The sequence below is a fragment of the Nesoenas mayeri genome, assembly GCF_963082525.1.
Source record: "Nesoenas mayeri genome assembly, chromosome: 27".
NCBI lineage: Eukaryota > Metazoa > Chordata > Aves > Columbiformes > Columbidae > Nesoenas > Nesoenas mayeri.
In genome coordinates, this window is record NC_137555.1 from 3,553,613 (window position 1) to 3,575,698 (window position 22,086).

The 22,086-nt window shown below is 52.3% G+C and overlaps 3 protein-coding genes across 4 annotated transcripts; 1 reads left to right on the top strand and 2 right to left on the bottom strand.

Annotated features, from left to right (window-relative positions):
• Positions 1–422: 422 nt before the first annotated feature.
• Positions 423–10,111, bottom strand: MTHFD2 (methylenetetrahydrofolate dehydrogenase (NADP+ dependent) 2, methenyltetrahydrofolate cyclohydrolase). The gene is made up of 8 exons (XM_080360294.1): positions 10,008–10,111; positions 7,421–7,605; positions 6,546–6,668; positions 5,649–5,801; positions 5,454–5,561; positions 4,546–4,638; positions 3,534–3,659; positions 423–2,344 (listed from the first exon to the last, which is right to left on the bottom strand). Exons 1-8 carry the CDS (start codon positions 10,085–10,087, stop codon positions 2,205–2,207), a joined length of 1,008 nt encoding a protein of 335 aa, XP_080216420.1. The 5' UTR covers positions 10,088–10,111; the 3' UTR covers positions 423–2,204.
• Positions 10,112–11,369: 1,258 nt separating this feature from the next.
• Positions 11,370–16,728, top strand: MOB1A (MOB kinase activator 1A). 2 transcript variants are annotated; one of them, XM_080360364.1, is made up of 6 exons: positions 11,370–11,462; positions 12,906–13,072; positions 13,966–14,059; positions 15,403–15,536; positions 15,618–15,781; positions 16,264–16,728. In XM_080360364.1, exons 1-6 carry the CDS (start codon positions 11,449–11,451, stop codon positions 16,339–16,341), a joined length of 651 nt encoding a protein of 216 aa, XP_080216490.1. In that variant the 5' UTR covers positions 11,370–11,448; the 3' UTR covers positions 16,342–16,728. The 2 variants fall into 2 exon arrangements, with proteins under 2 accessions (XP_080216490.1, XP_080216491.1); XM_080360365.1 differs by lacking the exon at positions 15,618–15,781.
• A 117-nt stretch (positions 16,729–16,845) lies between these two features.
• BOLA3 (bolA family member 3) lies at positions 16,846–19,737 on the bottom strand. The gene is made up of 4 exons (XM_080360366.1): positions 19,636–19,737; positions 19,057–19,180; positions 18,827–18,915; positions 16,846–16,959 (listed from the first exon to the last, which is right to left on the bottom strand). Exons 1-4 carry the CDS (start codon positions 19,660–19,662, stop codon positions 16,894–16,896), a joined length of 306 nt encoding a protein of 101 aa, XP_080216492.1. The 5' UTR covers positions 19,663–19,737; the 3' UTR covers positions 16,846–16,893.
• Positions 19,738–22,086: the final 2,349 nt, after the last annotated feature.

Consider the following 22,086-nt stretch of genomic DNA (forward strand, 5'->3'; position numbering starts at 1 on the left):
AAGGTAGAATTGGCGATTTTGGCCTCGGAGCCACTGCTGGGCTGGAGAAGTTGAAGTGGGTTTGGGCTGATGGGGACCGCACTGGGGGGATGGATCTGAGGGGGGATTTTTGGGGTGAGGAGGAGGTTTGTGTGGCTCAGGTGGAACAAGATGCGTGTTCCCGGTCCCTAAAAGCACAGCACGGCTCTCAGGGAGCTTTGGTTTGTGAAGGGCATGGTGCATCAGCCTTTGTGTTGGCAAAAGGATGCTGGTCTGAGCCCACGGTGACACATGAGGGACCCAGATCTGCTGCTCTGGAGCAACCCTCTCAAATCTATTTCTTTGACTCATTTTTGCTAGATGCATCATTTTATTTTTCTTTATTTCAAGCCTCACAGAGCCCCAACCCTTCCCCTCCCTGATATTTATACCAACCACACGGGGCTTTCCAGGACACCAGTTCAATATTGCAACCGGTCTGAACCTTCGCGTGGGACAGACCCCAGTTCTCTGTAAATAGTTGAGTCCGACAAAGACTTGAAGGCGGTTTTTCCTATTTATAGCAATTATTTTTTCTTCTGGTTCAAGTACAGCTCCTGGGGAAACGTGGCGAGCTAAATAACAGTATTACTCCCAAGCGTGAGCCACGTAGCTTGACGTTAACATTAAGAACTTGAATGCGTCGTGTCTGTTTAGTAGCATTTTGTACTGATCTCCTCTGCGGTAGCTGCAGCGTGGTCCAGGTAGGCTGCTGATTTTAATCAAACAGGTTAATTAGCTTGATCTGGTACATCAGCTCTACCCCCCCTGCCCCAGAAAGGCTTTGTGGACTCTGGTAGATGTTTCCTCGAGTGGAGCTGAATCCACTTTAGCTCATTTTGACTCAATTTGTCCAAGGTTCACCCATGGTTTATACTTTTTCTATCTGCAAACAGTGGAGCATCTCAGATTTGCCACCTCCATTCCAGTCCCACTCGAGCCATTTTGTATTTATCGGTGAAACAACCCAATAAACCTGGTTTCAACGAGTCTCAGCTCTTAGTGTGTTTCTGGTGCACTTGAACCTCAGCTTTTCTTCCCACTTTAGTGTTTTTATGAGCACAAATGTGGGGTTAGTGCCTCCAGCACCAGCCCTTGAGTGTCACAACCACCTTTTAGTGCTCCCAGAAAAGGTGGGATCAGTTTTTTCAGGGAATTATGAAGGAGTCCAGGACTCACCTCACACAACCAACACTGCGTGGAGGTTTTTCCATCCTGCCCAAGGCATCGCAACCCCAGGTAAGATTAATGTTCAATAGATAATTAATAGTCCTCTAATGCATTAATTTGCAAGCTCTAAGTTTGTGCTGTGATGGGGTGGAGGTGGGAAATAGAGTCAAGAAGCTGAAGCAGTTCCTTCTAGGCTGAGTTGGGGAGACAGTTGTAGCTTAGCTGAACTCAGGGGAAAAGCCAGACCTAACCCTGCTCTTTGCAGACAAAAAGGAGCTCACAGCACAAGCGCTTTAATAAACTACAGCTCTTTTTCTGCAATAAGAACAAAAACTTGCTTAGAAATAACTCTAGGACACAAGCAGGATTGTTTTTCTCCTTCTCATACTTGATTATTCACTAGTACTCACACACTTATCAGAACAGTCCAGGAAATCTCCAACGTGCCCCATATCAACACCAACAGCCCAGACGCTGTTGTTCTTTGGTTAGGAAAAAAAAAGGCTTTTTAATAAAAATCATCCTCCAAATAGCAAAAAAAAAGAAATTAGCTGCACACTAGAATAATATGTTACAACAGATCTGCCACAGCCAGGCTGAGGACAGATGTATGGCTTTGTTCAAGTATGAACTGCTACAGAAGAGCTTAACTCCAACTAAACATCCAGCGTTGAGTAGAAGACTGCAGCACAAATCAAACCTGGGCAGGTTGTGGGAACAGAAGCCAGGAGGTTGTTGCTTGAGCAGCACTTGAACTCCCATGGGGTTGCTAACAGCACCCAGGGAGCCGCACACCCAAGAATTGGCTTAAACATATAACAGTTTTACTAGCAGGAGTAGGCCAGGAGTGTAACTGCTCACACCTCTGTTTATCCACTTGAGCTTCCAATAAATATCTCTGACCTCTGGCTAGGAAATTCCACTTGAATAAATAAAAATATTGCATTTTCTATCGGCCTGTTTGGGAGTCGGTTTTGGAATGTTGAACTCAGTGCTAGAGAAGAGTCCCCCCCCGTTTAAGCGGTTAATGCTTGCAGCTCTTCGGGTTTGAGCAGCTTCTTGGCGGCGATGATGGTGTTCTTCATCAGCATGGCCACCGTCATGGGCCCCACGCCCCCCGGGACCGGTGTGATGTAGCTGGCTTTCTTCTTCACCCCTGCCAGGAGGAAAACCAGAGCTTAACGTGTGGCAAGAGCAGCAAATGCTCCATCTGGAGCTGTAACCAGGCTGGTGGTGTTTAAAATCCCTTCACCGTTGCCAGCTGAGGAAGAGGAGCTGCTCAATGGGGATGATTTCACCCATTAGCAGGACAGAGCCCATTGTAGTCTGTCTGTCCCAGCAGCTGAGCAAGGGAACTGAGGCCAAGCTGGGGGGAAAGTGAAAAGCAATGGCTAGGAGATGGATTTAGAGCACAGAAATGGTCTAATAGAGCACAGAAATGGTCTAATAGAGCACAGAAATGGTCTAATAGAGCTGGATTTAGGGCATGGAAGTGGTCTAAGAACTGGATATAGAGCACAGAAATGGTCTATGAGCTGGATTTAGAGCACAGAAGTTATTTAATAGCTAGATTTAGAGCACACAAATGGTCTAATACAGCACAGAAATGGTCAAATAGCTGGACTAAGAGGACAGAAATGTTCTAATAGCTGGATTTAGGGCACAGAAATGGTCTAAGAGAGCACAGAAATACCAATCCAAGGCCAGATGTGGGTTTCACCCATACTCTTGAGGGCAGCCACAATCAAGTACTAACAGTTTGACCATTCACCCTCTCGCAGGAGGTGTTTCCAGTGTGGTTCCCCAGAGGTGCACAGCCCATCACAACAGCCCATCCAGCAGCATTGCCATCGAGTGGTGAACAGCAAGGCCAGAAGGCAAGTTCTGCGTGTTTTTATTTAAAAGTAGGAATGCGAGGGATAAATTGCAATAGATGCAAAGTGCCCAAAGCACTCAGGTGAGTCCCCCCTGCCTTGCAGTGTTCGCCTTTCTGGGACAAAACTCCCAGTGCCAAGAAAAGTGTGGGGTCTGAAGAGCCTTTATGTGCATGGTACAGATGTATATATACACGTCTGTATATATGTATATATATGGGCATGGTTTAGTGGGGGACTGGCAGTGTTAGGTTTATGGTTGGACTTTATCTTAAAGGTCTTTTCCAAATGAAATTATTCTATATTTCAGGAAGGCTGCAGCTATGCACATGGTAAAATGTTGGATACACCAAGCACACCACAAGCTTTGGGCTCTGCATCTACTCAGTCCCACAAATGAGCAATTTCTTCTCCCTTTCTCAGCACACAAGATGTTTAATCCTGAAGGAACCAGACAAAGTCTCTCCCTACCTTCAAAATCCACGTCCCCGACCAGCCGCAACTGGGAAGTGACAGGATCCTGCACCCTCGTTATCCCCACGTCGATAACGGCAGCTCCTTCTTTGATCATGTCGGCTGTGATCAGGTTGGGGATCCCTGCGATGAGAAACAAGAACCACACGCTCACGGTGGTGCCAGCAGCCCCTGCTCCCCCCTCCACATGATGTTTCCACCTCATAAACACCAATCTCCCCCTTGCTGCACAACCCAGCGCTGCTTCTTCATGTTCAGCTCAGCAATTTGAGCTGTTTTACCAATAACAGTGTCAAGAGCTGGAATCCACCCCCACAAAGAGATCTGGCAGAGGAGCTGGGACCAGAGCATCCCCTCCAAGCTGAAACATTAAGCTTGGCTTTTAAAGTCTGGCGCTGTGGTTAGTTTTCACACAGTTTCAGCAACACTTTTTGCACCTGCGCTAAGTCAGGGGGAAGCAGCTTCCCCGAGGCTGTGAAACCCCCAGCGTGAGCGGGGGGAGCAGCAGCTTGTGATGCTCTTTCAGGGTGGGGTGTTTGTCTGGTTCTGCCAGATCTCACCTCATTTTCTCTCCTCCCTTCCCCCAGGCTCACACTTGGCTTCTGCTGCCAAACAAACACCCCAAAAATCAGCTCAACTCCTCCAAGCCTGGAAAAGAACATACCCCCAAGGGATTCCTTGGCCCTGCAGCTGTCCCACAGGATTTTGGGTGTCTCTAGGTAAGCAAATGTTATTTTGCTATTTTTTTTCTCCTCCCCACATCAATACAGAACTGTCTGTACATGGAGCCTGCCTGTAGCTGTTCTCATCTGCCCAGGTGCTCAGGGCAATCCCAAGCCCTCCTGCCAGATGGTATTTTACACTTCAAAGGCAGAGCTACAAAAACAGCTCTGCTAGAAGATCAAGTATGTGGCTCCTGGGCTTAATCACGAGATTAACTGTTCAAACAACCCTGGACTCTCCTGCGCTGCCAGAGCTGCTTCAAGGTGCTCAGCACCAATTGTCTCACCTGCTGCGGCCACCACAATATCGGCGCGAATCGTGTGTTGCTTCAGCTGCTCCTTGGGAGTGTAGCGGTGGGATATGGTGACGGTGGCGTCGCCTGCGGGAGCGGTTACACAGAGCTTTAATTCACCTGTACTAGCCAAACGCAGCCACTTCAAGTCTTCGCCTTCAAAGCCTCCTGCGTGTTTCTTGGGAACAATTTGAATGTGGCAGCTTTTAAATAGAGTTCCAAAATACAGTGGAACCTGGATGCTGCCTAAAAATTCAGAGATACAAGCACCAATGGTATGTAAGATTTCTTGCTCATGAGCAGCTCTCAAATGAGAGCTCTCTCTGCCTAAACGCTACCTAAAAGGGAATAGCAATTTTCAGACTCAAAATCCAATTTTATGCTGCAGAGAAGTTAAAGAAAACAATGAATGCCAGATCTCAACGGTCTCAAATCTCCAGTGCTACTCAGATTAACAGCACTCCCAGTTACGTTTCAGTCTTGATGGAAATTAAGTCAATGCTACAACATGACAAACTCTATTCATTCTAATGGATGATTTTGCAATAAATACTAACAAAACTATTAAAAAGAAACAGCTTAAAGTGTCAGCAATTTATTGTAGCACCCTATCATGAATTATTCATGTAGTATTTATTATAACCACCAAATATGCTAAATTAATGTGAGCCTGATGACAAACCCCAGGGAACAGCCCAAATCTGAGGGAGGGAGCTGGTATAAAAAAGGACGAAGACTCACTAAACAAGGCTCCAAAAATGTTATAGGACTATGTGCAGAGTTATCTCCTCAGCTTTGATGGGCCAGAGTCCCTCAGGCGCTCTTGGGACCCGTTTAGGAGCCTGAAGGGGACAATGTGACAAGCTGGGGGCTCCATCCCGCTAGGGCCACCCAACTCGTACCTCCGGGGCGCTCGTGCCTGCCATCGGTGTGCAGCAGCATGGCGATGGGCATGCCCACGTTCTTGGACCTCCCGGCCACCACCACGTTCTTCCCCAGCGTCGGGATGCCTGCGGAGGACAAGGCAGAGTCTTAAAAGGCGCATAAGCTGGAGTTACACCACACAAAATACAAATAGTGCGGCAGCGGCAGCTCACCGGTTCTTTTGATGATCTCCCACACGCCCCACGGCGTCGCGGGCAGCATGGAGTACTGGTCAAGGCACATGCGCCCCACATTTATCACGTGAAAGCCGTCGACGTCTTTGTCCGGACTCACGGCGTTGCAAATCTTGCGCTCGTCAATGTGTTCTGGGAGAGAACAAAAAGCTTTAAGCCCCGGGATTGGACGGAAAACGCGCTTTGCACTCTAAGCCTTGACCTGCCCCTTCAGAGTTAGAATCAGAGAATCATTTTGGTTGGAAGGGACCTTCGAAGATCATTGAGTCCAACTGTTCCCCCACCCCTGGCACTGTCCCCTGTCCTGAGAACCTCGTGTCCATCTGTCCAACCCTCCAGGGATGGTGACTCCAGCACTGCCCTGGGCAGCCTGTTCCAATGCCCCACAGCCCTTTGGGGAAGAAATTGTTCCCCACATCCAACCTCAACCTCCCCTGGCGCAACTTGAGGCCCTTTCCCTTCATCTTGGCACTTGTTCCTTGGCAGCAGAGACCAAACCCCCTCACTACAACCTCCTTTCAAGTAGTTTGGAAGCCTGAAGCTCCTCAAGACTTCCCGCAAGTTCAAGGCCAACAGCTCCCCAGAGAAGGGAACTGAAACCACTTTGGGACAGGAGCGTCAATAATGCCAAGAGGGTATTTTTAGGCACAACCAAGTTCAGGCCTCTGGCTCTGAAAGCTGATACTCCCTACACAAGAATAGATTTTTGTGCCCCTCAACTGAACTCGTCTAGGCAGCTGCACCAACTCCTTTGTGCTGTATCACGTCAAGGTGTCACCCTCTGTGTCACCCTGTCCTGCTGCCCCTCCTCCTGCCACCCAAAAACCATGAAAAGCTTTATTTCAAAATGAAATGGATGGAAATGTGGCTACTCACCGGGCAGAGGAAGCTGCACTAACAGGCCATCCACATTGGCATCATTATTGAGCCTGCTGATCAAATCCAGCAGCTCCTCTTCAGTGATAGAAGCCGGTCTGAGGATGGTTTCACTGCTGATTCCTGCACAGTAACAAAAACCCCTGCATCAGAGCAACACATGTACACAACAGGAGAGTAACTCCCTCAATCCGTGCGGATTTAAGCTGCCCAGTTTCATTTCTGATAGGTATACACCAAGGATTGTGCATTTTGTGTAACAACAGGCACCTTCCAAGCTGGAGAGACCTTCCCAAGTCCTGCAAGTCGGGTCTAAGGACCTTTAGTATTGGTCCAACAACCCGGGAAAGACTATTTGAAAGCAGAGACCCTCAAAGAAACCCAACCAGAGTGTCCTACAATGAAGATGCAACCACATGTCCTGTGGTCCGTCTTGACACAGTAAGAAGGGGATGTTAGTCTAAAAATCTCAGCTCCAAAGGCAGCTCCAGCAGCACAGAATCCAAGAGAAAATTAAACCATTTATTACCCCTCATAGCTTATTTTCTCCAGAACTATATTTTGCACCTTGGGCAGTTGAGGAAAAAAACAAACCAGAGCCCCATCTGTGCTTTATGTGGCCCAAGCAAGGCAGGAAATCCAAATTACAAGACTTGGTCTTGGCTTAAAGGACCCAAACAACACAACACACCCATGAACCATGTTTATTAACCCCATCCCAGCACAATAACAAAGGTGGCCAAAGGAGTCACAGCAAATTCAGGGGCAAACGTGGACTGGCGTCCCCAAAAAGCTTCCTCCAGCATCAAGAACTCCCAACTAAATCAAGATAACAGTCACTCATCCCCTTTTTTAGAGGAAAACACAAGACGTACCAACATCAGCAGCCGCTTTGGTTTTGTTGAGTACGTAGGAGTGACTGGCTGGATCCTCGCCGACCAGAACCACGCTGAGGTGAGGCCTCTTGTTCCCGGCCGCGACCCACTGCTCCACCTCTTGTCGGGCTTCCTGCCGGATCTGCCGGGCCAGCTTCCTTCCCGAGATCACCACCGCCTCATTGCTGCGACAGAAAGCGTAACCAAAGCGTTTAGCGTCCTTAGGACCGTCAAACCCAAGCTCTGTACAACATAAAGCAGGAAAAATACATGGTGACCGCACACCAGAGCAGAAAAGGCAATTTTACTTGAGCATATTGCACTGTTACTCCAAATCATGTAAAACAATGTATTTTAGTCTTCATTTACAGCTTTGCTGCCTAAAGCTGGGCTCAGCAAACAGAACTACCAAAGGGAACAACTTATTTGTGCAGATGGAGAAAACACACACACAACTTTCCTCTGCAAGGTCAAGTCTGTGTGTATTGCTCAGCTGGCACTTATTTCAAGCCAAGAAACTACGAGCTTCCATTTTTAGACAGCTGGTCACCCGTTCCATGCGAAGACATGACAGCTTCGCTACAAAGGACTTACACAAAGCAGAACTCGCTCCACTTAGGCGGAGCTTGGCCCACTGAAGAGTAACCGTGGCTGGTCAGACGTGTGCACAACGTGCCGGGTTCCTGTTCCAGAGATCCCGGCCCCCACAGATTCCTTGGTGAGACTATCAGCACATCTAGAACAGCACGAACCGATCCCACACCCTCCCCTACTCCATTAATTGCTGCCACCGCTACAGTTGAGTCTTCACGCCGAGCTGGAGGGACGTGGTTTTCAACCCCGGGACAAATTCTGACGCGTTGCTGGAGGAGACAGGATGTTTGCCCATTTGAACCGCGTCAAAACAGCTCCTCACGTACATTTGTGGTCTAAATCGGTAACGGGAATATCGAGTCGCGGCCAAACGCATTCCAGGGAACAGGACACCCTGCGGTATATAGGACATTTGGCTCACCCACAGCTGACTGGTTGTTTTTCCCCCTCAGGTTACCGCTACAACTTTAATTTGAACATCATTCTCATTCACTAACCTGTTTGCAAGAGGCTTCCTCAACAGAAGCTTCACCTCTAGACTTCACTACAACATTTAAGCCTGGCCTTACTGCCAGACCTCACGACAAGCACCTTACTGACCCAATTATTTCATAATTCTGAGCTGGAGAAGCTGCTCCCCACAGTATTATTGTCATTTACAGTGCCTTCCCAAATCGCAAAGACCAGCCCGTTTCTGAAGCAATCACCACAACCCCTTCAATTTGCCACAGGAATCCAGGAGACAACTGACCCAAAAGCCCAACAGCACCAAGCGCAGTTTCCAAGCCCCACTGTGCTGTCCAACGGGAATGAACTGAATTGCTTCGGTTTCACCTCAAAAATCCATCAGCTGCCTGCAGGACAGACCTTCTCCTTCCAGTATCCTGCATTAAGTCCAGCTTTGCTTTTTTTCTGACCTTTTCTAGGTATAACCCTGACCCTGGAGCTCTGGGGACAGTTGCCATAGGTAGAACCACAAGAGCTACTCCAAACCCAGGACAGCCCCAAGGTACCATTCCAGGTAGGAAAACATTTGCCTAAATACTTCCTGAGAGTTGCAGAGGATCTGTTGTGCTTTCTTAATCTATCACCTATCAAATAGATAGTTTTCCCAATTAGCTGTGAATTAAATATCATTTAAACCCTAACAGCAATCACCCCAGTCAAACCCATTTAACAATAACCAGTAAAAACCCATCCCAGACCAGCTCAGCCCACTGGCCCCCCAATTCTTTTTTAGAGTTAAACCTGCAGTAAACTACCACCTACCCATTTAGATGTAAAAGGAATTATTACAAGTACATAGGGAATTATTACAACTACATAGGGAAAGAAAAAATCATTAAATCAGAGACAACTCTTGCCAAGAAGCAACCCAAATATTCCACTTATGTAAACCTGAGGTTGAGGTGCTCAACCTGGGGTGCCAGGGGATGGGGAGAAGCATCATCTCCCTCTGTGAGCTCCAGGGAAGCTAAAATAAGAGGCTGAAGTTGCATTTGGAGTAAGGAGCAGCTGCAAAACCAAAGCACCCGAGCAGCAGCTGTTCCCTCAAGGGCTGTTTTGGTGCATTAGAGCAAAATCTCATGCAGAAATGATGGGGAAAGTCACTTGGTGCACGGTGGGTGGGATGCTCGAGGCTCTCCGGTCCCTCTCCCTGCGTACCCCCGGGGTGAGCCCGGGGCTTGGGCCGCGGGAAGGCCCCGGCAGACCCGCCGCCCCCCTGCCCGCAGAGAAGCGGGGCCCGGCACACACCCCACGCAAGGCGGGAGCGGGATTTCATCAGCCTGCACCGCCCGGGGCGGCCGCTGGGGGCCCCGCTCATTCATTCCCGGTACCGGAGGGCCGGGCCTCCGCGGACCTGGTGGATGTGGAGGGGGCCGGGCCGGGTTTCCCCGTCTCCAACCCGCGCCGCGATTGGGCGGAGGAGGCAGGCGGGTCCCACTTCTCCCCATATAAACCCCCGCCCGGGTCAGGCTGGGCCGTGCCGTACCTGGAGGCGCTGAGGTGGAGGCCGCGGGGCCGCAGTGCGGAGCGGCCAAGGGCGCGCAGCGGGCAGAGCGCGCTCGCCATGGCAGCGGCGCGGAACCGGCAGGCAGGGACGGGGCACTGCTGCCTTCCGGGCCGCCCGCCGCCTTATATAGCGCGGGAGTGTGGCCTCGCCCCTCTGCGCGGCCGGCGGGAGCCAATCGCCGCGGCGAGCGCTGAGGAGCAAGGAGTTGATTGGCGGTGGAACGGGAGGGAGGTGGGACGGAGTCGGTGCTTCCCGGTAGAGGGAGGTGCTCCGGGGAGGGGTGGGCGAGGCGGAAAGAGAAGAGGAGCGTGATTGGCGGAGAGGGGCGGGGCGTCTCCTCCCTAATTGGGCAGGGCGGCGCTGATTGGCTGGGCCAAGAGTGGCCGCAAGCGGGACTGCGGGTTACGTAAGCGAGGGGCGGGGTCAGGGTTGGGGTTAGGTCAGGGGTCAGGCTTAAAACTGATTTGGGTTGGGGTCAGGGCGGGATTGAGGTTGAAAAGGGTCATATAGCTGTAAAAAATGGTGAAAACCTGTAGAAATGGGTTCTGGGAAAAGGGGTTGACGATCCTTTTGATATTTTAGGAGGAATTTCAGTCTATGAGGTTGTTTTGGGGGGCTGGATGGGGCATGTGGGTCAGATATGGTGTGATGTGAAAAGAAGAAACCTGTGCATTGAGAGGGGCTCAGTTGGGGGAAGGTGTGGGGGTGCCCTGGCTCATTGGGAGGGGACTCTGGGGGTCCCCAGCCTCATGGGCAGGGGGCTTTGAGTGTCGTCAGGCTCATGTGGGGGACCCAGGACCACGATGAGGGGCGCTCCAAGGGTCCCCAGGCTCATGAAGAAGGGGCTTTGAGTGTCCAGAGGCCCATGGTGGGTCACCAGCCCCATAAAATGGGGGCTTTGTGAGCTCCCCGGCCCATGGCGGGGCCCAGGACTATGATGAGGGATCTTTGGGGCTCTCCAGGCCCATGGGGAGGAGGCTTTGAGGGCCCACAGGCCCATGGGGAGGGGACTGCATGGCTCCCTAGGCTTATGGGGGGTCTCCAGACCCCTGATGAGCAGGCTCCGGGGCTCCCCAGACCCATATGGAAGAGGCTCCAGGGGTCCCTAGGCCCATGGCAGGGACCCAGGGGGGTCACCAGACGCATGGGGAAGGGGCTTTAGGGGTCCCCAGGCCCATAAGGAGGGGGCTCCGGGAGTCCCCAGGCTTTGAAGGGGCCGAGCTCGGCACAGCCCCACGTGACTCTCGGCAGCGGCGCTGTTGCCATGGTGACGGCGCCGTGCGAAGCCCCTCCCCTCCCCGTGGCGGCCCCGCCCCCTCGGCGGAGCTCTCGCGAGAGTTGGCGGGAGCGGGTCGGGCGCTGGCCGTGAGGAACCGCGGCCGCGCCAGGAGCCGCCGTCTGCGCTTCAGCCTCGCCCGCCATGAGCTTCCTCTTGTGAGCGAGTTGGGGTGACCCTGAGGAAGGGAGGCGGCGGCTGTGAGGGGAGAAAAGCCCTTGGGGAGGGGCTGCGTGCGAGGTTTTGGGCGCTAGGGTCTCAGCGGAGGGGAGTTTGTGAGGGGCTTCGGTCTCTGAGAGAGTTGGGGGGAGCGGGTGTTGGGCCGGGTCTGTGAGGAGCTTGTGGGGGGGGGGGGAAGGTTTTGTGAGGAATTCTGAGGGGTTTATGGGGTGGGGGTGCTGAGGGAGGCTTGGGGGGGCGCTGGTGGGTTTGGGGAGATTAAGGAAGGTGTTGTTGGGAGGTTTTGGGGTTCAGGGACCTCAGGGCTTGTGCTGAGGAACAGGGGGCTCCTCAGGGTGGTTCTTAGGAAGGGCAGAGGCCCCGGGTGCTCCTGAGCGGGATCTTCTGCTGTGGGGGAGACTGAGAGCTGGGGGCTCTGCGGTGAGACAAAAAGAGGAGCCCCCTGTCCCACGGGGTGGGTTTGGGGTGGGCCCGACCCCCCACCTGTGGGTGGGCGCTGGGCTGCAAAGGGCTGCCCTGGTGCGGGGCAGGTGGGTGTAATGGTGCCGGAACCGAGTTATTTGGGTAGACCCGGAAATGTGTGTGTAAAAATAAATAAATAACCTATTTTTAAAGCGCTCTGTGGGGTGGGCTGTTGGATACCTGTGCGGTAGATATGAAGTGTGAGAGGGGTTCTGGCTCCCTCCGCCTCTGGTCAGCAGGAGGGAGCAGTTTGATTTAAGAGCAAACTGGAAGGAAAGGTCTTTTATTTCCATACTGAGCATTGCATGTAAAGAGCAAGTGAAGCCACCACAAAGTACAAATGTGTCTGTTTCTGCGTGATAGAGACGGGATGCCAAGCGGCACACGATGGGGAAGCCTGTTTATCCCCCTCGGTGCTTTGGCCCCGGCTGCCCGGCCATTTGCATCACCCTTGCTGGGAAGCAGAGAGCTGGCGGGAGCTCAAACGTAACATTCTGTGGTTGAGATGTCTTGAAATTCATCAGTTTTTTAGCAGCTGTTGGGGGACAGGCTGCGGTTCCACCTGAGGGACGGGGGGAGTTTGGTGAGGAGCTGTCAATGTGTTGGCTGCTGAGTGTGGTGAGAGTACGATGCATTTTGGTGCTGGACTCTATTATGTCTCTATTTTTAGGAAACTGCTCCCTATGGCACTGAGTGTTTGATATTTGCCACAGTCAAGCTGACTGGTTTTGTTATGTGAGCTTTTCTTTCCGTGATCTGAAACAACCATTACACCAAATACCTGTGATTTTTAGAAAGGGCGGGTGAAATAGGGAAGCGCGCGGGCGGCTTTATTGTGACGCCGTCAGAAACACTTTGGCTCGCACGTAGGGTCCGTTCACCCCCGTGGCGGGGGAAACGTTTTGGGGAAGAAAACACCATTAAAGGGGTAACTGGAAGTGTTTATTTCCTCTCGTCAGCGGGAGCCGATCTTCAAAAACCTTCAAACCCAAGAAGAACATTCCCGAGGGCTCCCATCAGTACGAACTCCTGAAACATGCGGAGGCGACGCTGGGGAGCGGGAACCTCAGACAAGCGGTTATGTTGCCCGAGGGAGAGGATCTTAATGAGTGGATCGCAGTTAACAGTGAGTCCCGGGAGCGGGAAAACCAAGAAAAGCTGGTTTTTTATCTTTAAAAGAAGGTAGAAAATTCCCCCAGTGAAACTTGTATCCCTGGAGTGCTCTGTTGAGTTGAGTCAGAATAAAAGAAAAGTTATGGTGTGATGCGTCAAAGGGATGTCGCACTCCGGAAACATGCAGAAAGCAAGACGCAAACCCACACCGTTGCGGTTTTGGGGTGGGGTTTTTCGAGTTCAGCCTTGCAAAGGCGACGGTGGTTATTTTATACTTGGTTTTTGTACTCCGGTATAAACATCTTCACTCCAGTATTGATACTTTAAATTTCCAAGTTGGCACCATCAACTGCAAAATGGTGACAGCGAGGAGTCCGGGGAAAAAGTAGAACTGTTTTCCTTCCATTATAGCTGCGTGCATGGTTTAAAAAGCTAATGCTACAAATTTATTTGGATTTAAGCTATTGCTGTCGCTGGCCTTGAACTTTATTGCTTTGGAGGTTACAGGAGGAAGAAGAAATAGTTTTGAGCAATGAAAAACAGTAAGTTGGGCCACAAGTGTTAAACCTAAGGAAGGTCTCCCGTATTATCAAAATCAATCAGGTTTGGGGGCACCAACATTTTTTAAAGGTGCCTGGAACATAAAGCAGTGACTTGCAAAGCATGGGAAGCGAAGCGGAGCTGCACAAACCAGCACAAGGGGCGTTTGCCTGATGGTGCAAAAACCATCAGAGCGATTCAGATTCTCAGAACGTCTCGAAGTTGTCAGCAACCCAATGTCGTACGGGTGTTGGGGTGTTTGTTTTTGCTGAGTTTTGTGGCATGTTCACCCCCACGACAGCGATCCTGCGCTCTTCTCCGCTTCACATTTCCACTGTGAGTAAAGCCACTGCGTTTCCTTTCCAGCGGTGGATTTCTTCAACCAAATCAACATGCTATATGGGACCATTACAGAGTTCTGCACGGAGACCAGCTGCCCGGTCATGTCCGCGGGACCCAGGTGAGAAGTTTACTGTGGATTTAAATGTGGGGGAGCAGGTGCAGCACCCTGCTTCCCGCTGTCCGTTTGTCCGGCATGTGGAATATTTGTTCAGAAGAAACCTGTGGGGATTTTTTACTTCCATCGATTTGTTGGGAGGCTGTTGGTGAAATGGCTTGTTTTATGGAAAGATGTGTTGTTGTAATGGTTTATTTTAAGGGAGGATGTGTTGGTAAAATGGTTTGTTTCATTTTAAGGAAAGATGTGTTGGTTTGTATTACAGAAAGATGCGTTGGAGAAATGGTTTGTATTACGGAAAGATGTGCTGTTGTAATGGTTTATTTTAAGGGAGGATGTGTTGGTGAAATGGTTTGTTTCATTTTAAGATGTTTGGTTTGTTTTAAGGAAGGAGATGTTGGTGAAAGTGTTTGATTTGTTTTAAGGAAAATGGGAGATGTAACTTGACCAAAGGGTCTAGTGTTTTGAGTCCACAGGGTGGTTTTTCAGAGCATGAGCAATTCTGAAGTTGCTGCTGCCAGTGAGGGTGGATTTGAGGTGACTCTTTGCTTTTAGGGGGCGTGAATACCCACAGGGAGAAGCATATTTAATGTTTTCTCTGCCCTTGTGTGTTGAGTCGAGATAAAACTGCTGGGGAGCCAGCGGCCGCGTAACATCCTGCCCCGCTTTTCTGCCCACAAGTAGCTCGATTGCAAGTTCCCGTTTCTATATTTAGCGACATTTCCTGTGACTGTTTCCCGTTTAAATGGCATCGTGTGTTTTCGCTCATCCTCGGACAAGACGTGACAGTCAAAACATGGGGGTTTTTTTTCCTGTTTCTGAAGGAATTTGGCAAAAAATCTCGGAGCAAGCGGGTTGTGGTGTTGTGTAGTTCGACAGGTGATATCTGCCCTGGTTTGGAGGAAAGGCAGGATTAATAAATATGGGTTTTTGCTAAGTTGTCCACTCATGTGCTGAATTCCTGCCAAAGACCATTGGTGAATTAATTCAGATGTTGAGCAATGGCACCGACGCTTCCTCTTTACCCCATTTTTGACTCATTTTAAGGAAGCGTTGATGTCTCTGACACAAAGCAGCAGTTCGCTTTTGAGGCTGAAACCCCGAGGCGGTGGCTGCAGGTGTCACCTCTGCCAGGGAACAGATTGGCTGTGAGTTTATTGAACACCGACCGGTGTGTTGCACTCGAGAAACTCGAGGAGGCAAAGCGCAGCTCTCGTGGCTTTTGAGGAGCATGAGCGTTGCAGTTTTGCTCCTTATTGAGATAAATAGGGAGCCACAGGGCCTGAAAATGCAATTCTTTTGTTGTCTCAGAGCCAAGCATTTATTTTCCTCCCCTCTCCCCGCAGGTACGAGTACCACTGGGCAGACGGCACCAACATAAAGAAGCCCATCAAGTGCTCGGCTCCCAAGTACATCGATTACTTGATGACGTGGGTGCAGGACCAGCTGGACGACGAGACGCTCTTCCCCTCCAAGATCGGTAAGCGCCGGGTCTCGCTTACGGCACCGAGCGGCTGCCAGGGCGTCTGAGCGACCTGTGGGATTTCTCGCTGCGTTTCAGGCGTCCCTTTTCCCAAGAACTTCATGTCGGTGGCCAAGACGATCCTGAAGCGGCTGTTCCGCGTGTACGCCCACATCTACCACCAGCACTTCGACTCGGTGATGCGGCTGCAGGAGGAGGCTCATCTCAACACCTCCTTCAAGCACTTTATCTTCTTTGTGCAGGTGAGGCGCAGAGCACCCACTGCTCGCTCAAGTTTCTCATTTGCTTTTAGAGTTGGATTTTAGCCCCTCTTTGAAGATGGACAGCAGCAGTGTGTGCTGGAAGATGCGGTTGACTCCCGCCCTGTGTGTTTGGTTTCTTTTCAGGTCAAGTTGGCTGCAAAATGCTTGAATTTCTCTCAGTTTTAGCTCTGGGCCTGCAGCAAAAAAAAGGCTTGAGGAGAATTTGAGGCTTTTGTAGCTCAAGAATAGACTCTAGTAGCAACTGCTACACCCTTTTTTTCCTTGAGGGTATTTTACAGTCTGTTTTGTGACAGCAAGCGACTGGTGTAGAGCAGCAACACCACAGGAAAAGATTTATTGTCTTGAAGTGTTTGAATTTCTCTGCAGAGACACAGAGCAGTGGCTGCTGCAGTACCATCGGTTGGGTGGTTCTCTAGGAGTTTGCACAGGCTGAGTTTGTGTTGTATTTTCCCCCCCACCAGGAATTCAACTTGATCGACAGGCGGGAGTTGGCTCCTCTGCAGGAACTGATTGAGAAGTTGGGCTCTAAGGACAGATAAACCTCTCCGGGGAGGACCCTTTGGACTTTCTGCTTATTCACCGGCCACTTCTACGCTTTGCCTTCAGTGATGGGCATCAGTCTTGAGGCCGAGCATCACTGTAAAACACCATAGATGTTTGGGTTTTGATGCTGCACCCTCCAGTCCAGCAAGAACAGCAGCCTGGTTTAAGATGGGACTTTGGGCAGTGCTTCAGAGGCCAAGTTTTGTTACAGACACAGCCCAGCTCTGGTTGAAGTGTTTGTTTTGGACAAGGTGCACCTAGAGCCTTAGCTCCCCTTGGCATTGGAAGGACAAGTGCCTGGTGTCAAGAGCAGCTCCCTGGGGTTTGGGGCTGCATGGCAATAAGAAGAATAAAAAGTTTCTCCTCCTTCCTGCTCTTTTTCAGATGAGTGTTTCATCTCATTCTTGCACGGGTGCCATTGAAAAACACAGCATGGTGTAGAAAATGGAATTCCAGAGTGTACTTGGACTTGAAATTTTTTCAGAGCATGGAGTCGGGCAGAAAGCACCTACAAATAAACTTTATTCAACTAGGCAGGAGTGAAAGCATCAGGGTTTGGGGGTGGAGGTGAAGATGCGCAGCCCATGCATGGTCTTGATCTCCTCACTGAGTGCCTGCAACAGACAAACGTTGCTCTGGAGCTGGTCCTGGAGTCAGTGCACACAGCAGCAGGCGCTGAGTGCTGCTCCCCTGGAAGACACAGCTACACCAACACTGACAAGTGCCATGGGCAACAATTTTACTTCAAGGCTATTTACAAATTCTGGTGATGTAGTTTACTAAAGTGCTCCCACACTTTGGTAGGCTATGACCCTTGCAAACTGAGTGTGTGCACACACAACCTCCCCCTTTTTTTCCCCCCCCACTAAAACACTTTGGAGCCCTGCACTGCTGAAGAATAGGAAGAAAGATTGTGAACCAAAGCACATCCCTCCCAGTAATAAATTTGTGTGCATGCACACTCCACAGTGCCTATTGGGGAGGAAAAAGGGGGGCTGCACTGTAAAGCAGGAAAAACTACACACTATTCATTTTGGAGGGAAGAGTGCTACACTGTTTATTAGTGGGAAAGGAGGACTGTGCTATTAAGACCCCTGTAAGTGAGCACAGCACTTAATCCTGGTGTGCAGCACATCACAGCCAGACTGTGTATGCACACACAGCTCCCTCTCTTTGCCCTCAAACGGCACTGTACCAAGACACTCTGTGAACATGCACTGCTGAGGAGGGAGAGGGCAGGAAGAACACTATTTTGGAGGGGAGAGCAGGCTACACTATTTATTAGTGCAAATTTGAGAAAAAACTTGTGACAGAACACTTGCCCAGGGAGGTTGTGGAGTCTCCTTCTCTGGAGACATTCAAAACCCACCTGGACATGTCCCTGTGCAACCTCACCTGGGTGTTCCTGCTCCAGCAGGGGGATTGGACTAGATGGTCCCTTCCAATCCCAAACATACTGTGAGGGCTGTGCTATTAAGACCACTATGTGTGGGCACTTCACTGGCTGCATGTACACACAGTGCCTATCTGGGGGAAAAAGGGTGGGCTGTGCTAAGACACTTAATGCTGAGCAGACTGAGTGCTGTCTGTTTTGGAAAAACTACACTCCGACTATTTTTTCATTATTTTGGTGGAAAAATAGTGTAGCCTGCTCTATTTCTTGGTGTGCTATTAAGACACTGCATGCAGCCACAGCACTTAATCCTCTCTGTGTGCGCAACACATCACAGCCAGGCACTGTGTGTGTGTGTGTGTGTGTGTGTGTGTGCCTGCACTTCACACTCACTGTGTGCACATCACACACCATCAGTGCCCAGGTGTGACTGTGTGCACATCAGCCACACCATTGATCGAGAAGGAAGAGCTGAGCTACTGTTATTGTGGATGTGGAAAAAGAAAGTGCTTTGTTTCTTATTAGGAGGGGGGAAAAGGGGTACAGTCTGTATTGGGGAAATAAAGGCTACACTTTTTATCCAGTGGGGGGAAGGAGGGGAACACTGTGTGGTTAGATTACACTCTAAGACACTCACAGCACTTAATCCTGTGTGTGCAGCACTGATAAGCGCTCGGCTGTAACACGTCTCGGCTGCGCAGCGTGTGTGTCAGACACACCTGAGCCCCGGCTGTGAGCGGCACAGGCAGAACACCCGCGGTCAGCGCTGCACACACCGCTACACCGGTTCTTATGGGGGGGAAAAGCTGCGCTGCTCAAACTCTGACAGTCTAAGTTAACACTTGAGCTCCCCGCCCGCAGCGCTTTGTAACCGGGTGCTGCAAGTGTGCAAGGCGCTTCACGCTGGTTGTGTTCACACCTGTGCTCAACCCCAGCGCTGTGCACACACAGGCATGAAACACCCAACCACAAAATGCTGCGGGTGGCGAGTTCACCTGCAAACGCCGCACAAGCGTGAAACGCTAAACACACTCACACATAAACACGCGCACAGTGCCCGAGCGCGGCCGCCCCCGCGCCCCCCTCACCTGATTCACCATCTGGTGCTGCTGCACCGTCCGCTTCTCCCGGAATTCCTCCGACTCAATGTGAATTTCGTACATGGCGCCGCAGCCTCCTGCAAACATAAAACGCTTGAGCAAAGGGGCCCTTCGTGTCCCCACGTCCTGACCCTTTGCGGGGGGTCCAGGGACAGACGCGACTGGCAGAGCGCGGGGGGTTCGGGGCAGGGGAGGGGAACGAGGAGCGTTTTCCGTACCTGAGATGTCCACGACTTTGATGGCGGACGCCCGGGGGAACTTCTCCCGCAGCACCCGGGCCACCCGCGCCTCCCCGTCCGTCTGCGAGGAGAAGCCCCGCCAGGTGCTGCGGCGCAGGAGGAGCTGGGGGGGGAAAGGGTTAAAAACCCGCGGGGGAGCCACCGCCCACACGGGAAAGTGGCGGTACCGGGGGACACGGAGCTGAGGCACCAGCACCGCGGGGAGCACCGGGCGGGGAGGAAGAGCCTTCGCCGGTCCGGGGGGGGAACCGCCACCGTGAGGGGCCGGGGGCAGCGGAACCGCGAGCGGAGCCACTTACCGGGAGGAGCCGCGGGTCGGACCTACCGGAACCGCCGTGAGGTGGGAACACGGGGGAGACGGAGGGAGACGGAGGGAGACGGGGGGAGACGGGGGGAGACGGGGGGAGACGGAGGGAGACGGACCCCTCCTCCCAAGACAACGGACAAACACCCCCAACCCCTCCCCCTGGACTGGGGAGGGGGCAGAGACAGAGGGAGGGACGGACGGACAAGAGGGACAAGAGGGACAGACGGACACAAAGACGGACGGACGCTCACCGGCCTCAGTCCCGCCGCGGCCGCCATACTGCGCGGCGCGCTCCCGCTGCCCGGCCGCTGCTGCCGCGCGCCGGCGTCACTGCGCAGCCAGCCAATCGCTGCGCTCCTCCTCGCCAGGAGTGGGCGGGGCCGGCGCTGAGACTGCGCCGCAGCGACCCCTGGCGGCTCGGAGGACCATGAAGGGGACACCCCATGGACGGGGGCCGGGGCGGGGGGGGCCGATCCTGCCCCTCCCGTGCCTCATCCTCCACACCCCCGTCCCCCATCCTCCACACCCTCGTCCCATACGCAAGTCCCCATCCTGCCTGCCCCCCAAAGGGCCCCATCCTGCCCCTCCTCAAAGGGCCCAGTCCTGGCCCCCCTCCCAGTCCCCCATCCTGACCCCCCCCATTCCCATAGACAGGGCCCCATCCTGTGTCCCCGCCCAAATTCCTCATTCTGACCCCCCATTCCCATAGAGAGGGCCCTATCCTGACCCGACCCCCCCCCAATTCCCCACCCTGATCCCCCCCCAAACTCCCCATCCTGACCCCCCATTCCCCTACCCAGGGCCCCATTCTGCAACCACCCCCCAAATTCCCCATTCCCATAGACAGGGCCCCATCCTGACACCCCCCCTCCCAAAAAAATGCCCTATCCTGACCCCTCATTCCCACAGACAGGGCCCCATCCCATGTCGTCCCCCCCAAATCCTCACCCTGACCCCCCATTCCCACAGACAGGGCTCCATCCTGCCCGCCCCCCCCCCCCCCAGCATTGAACTCAAACCCAGAGGCCGCCTGTTGAGTGCAAAAAATAAATATAAAATTTATTAAAACACCCACAATATTTTAAAGATATCAGGAATAATACATTTGGCGGCCCGGCCGGCCGCGCGTAACTTAGAATAAAATACAAATTAAAAAAAAAAACCAACAAAACAATTAAAATTAAACAAAAACCAAAACAACAACGAAAACCAAAACCGAGGAGGGAAAGGGGGAAGATTCCAAACTTACAATTTTTAGGCATCCTAACAAAAAATTTACCAAAACATTGAGGGGTGGGGGAAAGGGAAAAAGAAAAGGGTGTTAAAGGGGAAACACAAAGAGGAGGAAGAAAAGAAAAGAGGGGAAAATTATACAAAATAAAATTATCAGCATAAATTTACTGTCCTAGAAGTATCTACAGTTTAATACACATTAATCCTATTGCCTTGAGACATGGGGGAAAAAATCTACCGGTCCTCGATCCGCCCCGGAGAAAAACTTCATTTCAAGTAACCACAGTCCGAGCCGACCAAGAAAATCTTCAAGTGTGAATGTTTTCGGAGCCGCCGAGACCCCAATTGGGGTCCCCCCCCCCGCCTGCCGCTGTCCCGCCTCCCTCCTCCGTTCTCCCCAAAATAAACCCCATAAACCCACCAAAAATAACCCCCCCCCCTGCCTCCGAGCGAATTCCCGAAGAAACGGCGCCGTCGTTTCGATTTGGGTTGGTTGTGTTTCTTTCGGGCTGCGGTGCCATAAAAAACACCGGCCAAAATAACCACAAGAATTTGCTCCCGGAATTAAACTTTGAGGCTGAAATTACGGCGGGTTGTAAATCCCTGAAGGATGCGGGAAAATGAGGCGGAAACCCGGGCGGAAAGGGAGAAAGGAGGGGGGAAATAAAAGAGAACAAGTGAAGGAAGAAACCTGGATCCCTGATTTCGGAAAGATTCGCCCCGGTTTCGCTCCGCGGGGACTCGGGGGGGTTGAGGTATTTGCCTGGTTTGGGGGCGCGGGGGGAACTGCGGCCCTGGCGCCGACGGGAAGCCGAAGGGGGAGAGAGTAGCACCAATAAAACCCCAACAAATGGAAAAATAAAGGGGAGGCAAAGAAAAGAAACGGGTAGAAGCGGGAGGCCCGGCCGAGGGGGACGCGCTGGGGTTTGGGGAGCGGGCGCGAAGAGATGGGGGACACGGTGCTGAGCGGGGTCTGTGCGCCGGGGGGGCGAGGGGTGCGTGTGCGACACGTGTGCGCCGTGCGTGCGCCGTTTGCTGCGTGCACCATGTTTGCCGTGTGCACTGCGTGCGCCGTGCGTGCGCCACGTGCGACGTGCGTGCGTCGCGCGTGCGCCACGTGCGACACATGCACCGGGTGCGCCGTGCGTGCGACACGTGTGACACGTGCGCCGTGCGTGCGCCCTTTGCAGCGTGCACCATGTTTGCCGTGTGCACCATGTGTGCGTCACGTGAGCCGTGCGTGTGTCGCGTGTGCGACACATGTGACACATGCGCCAGGTGCGCTGTGCATGCGACACGTGCGCCGTGCGTGCAACACATGCGCCAGGTGCACCATGTGTGCGCTGGGTGCACCGTGCATGCAACACATGCGCCGGGTGCGCCGTGCGTGCGCCGGGTGCACCGTGCGTGCGCCATGCGTGCAACACGTGCACCATGCGTGCGCCGGGTGCGCCGTGCGTGCGCCGTGC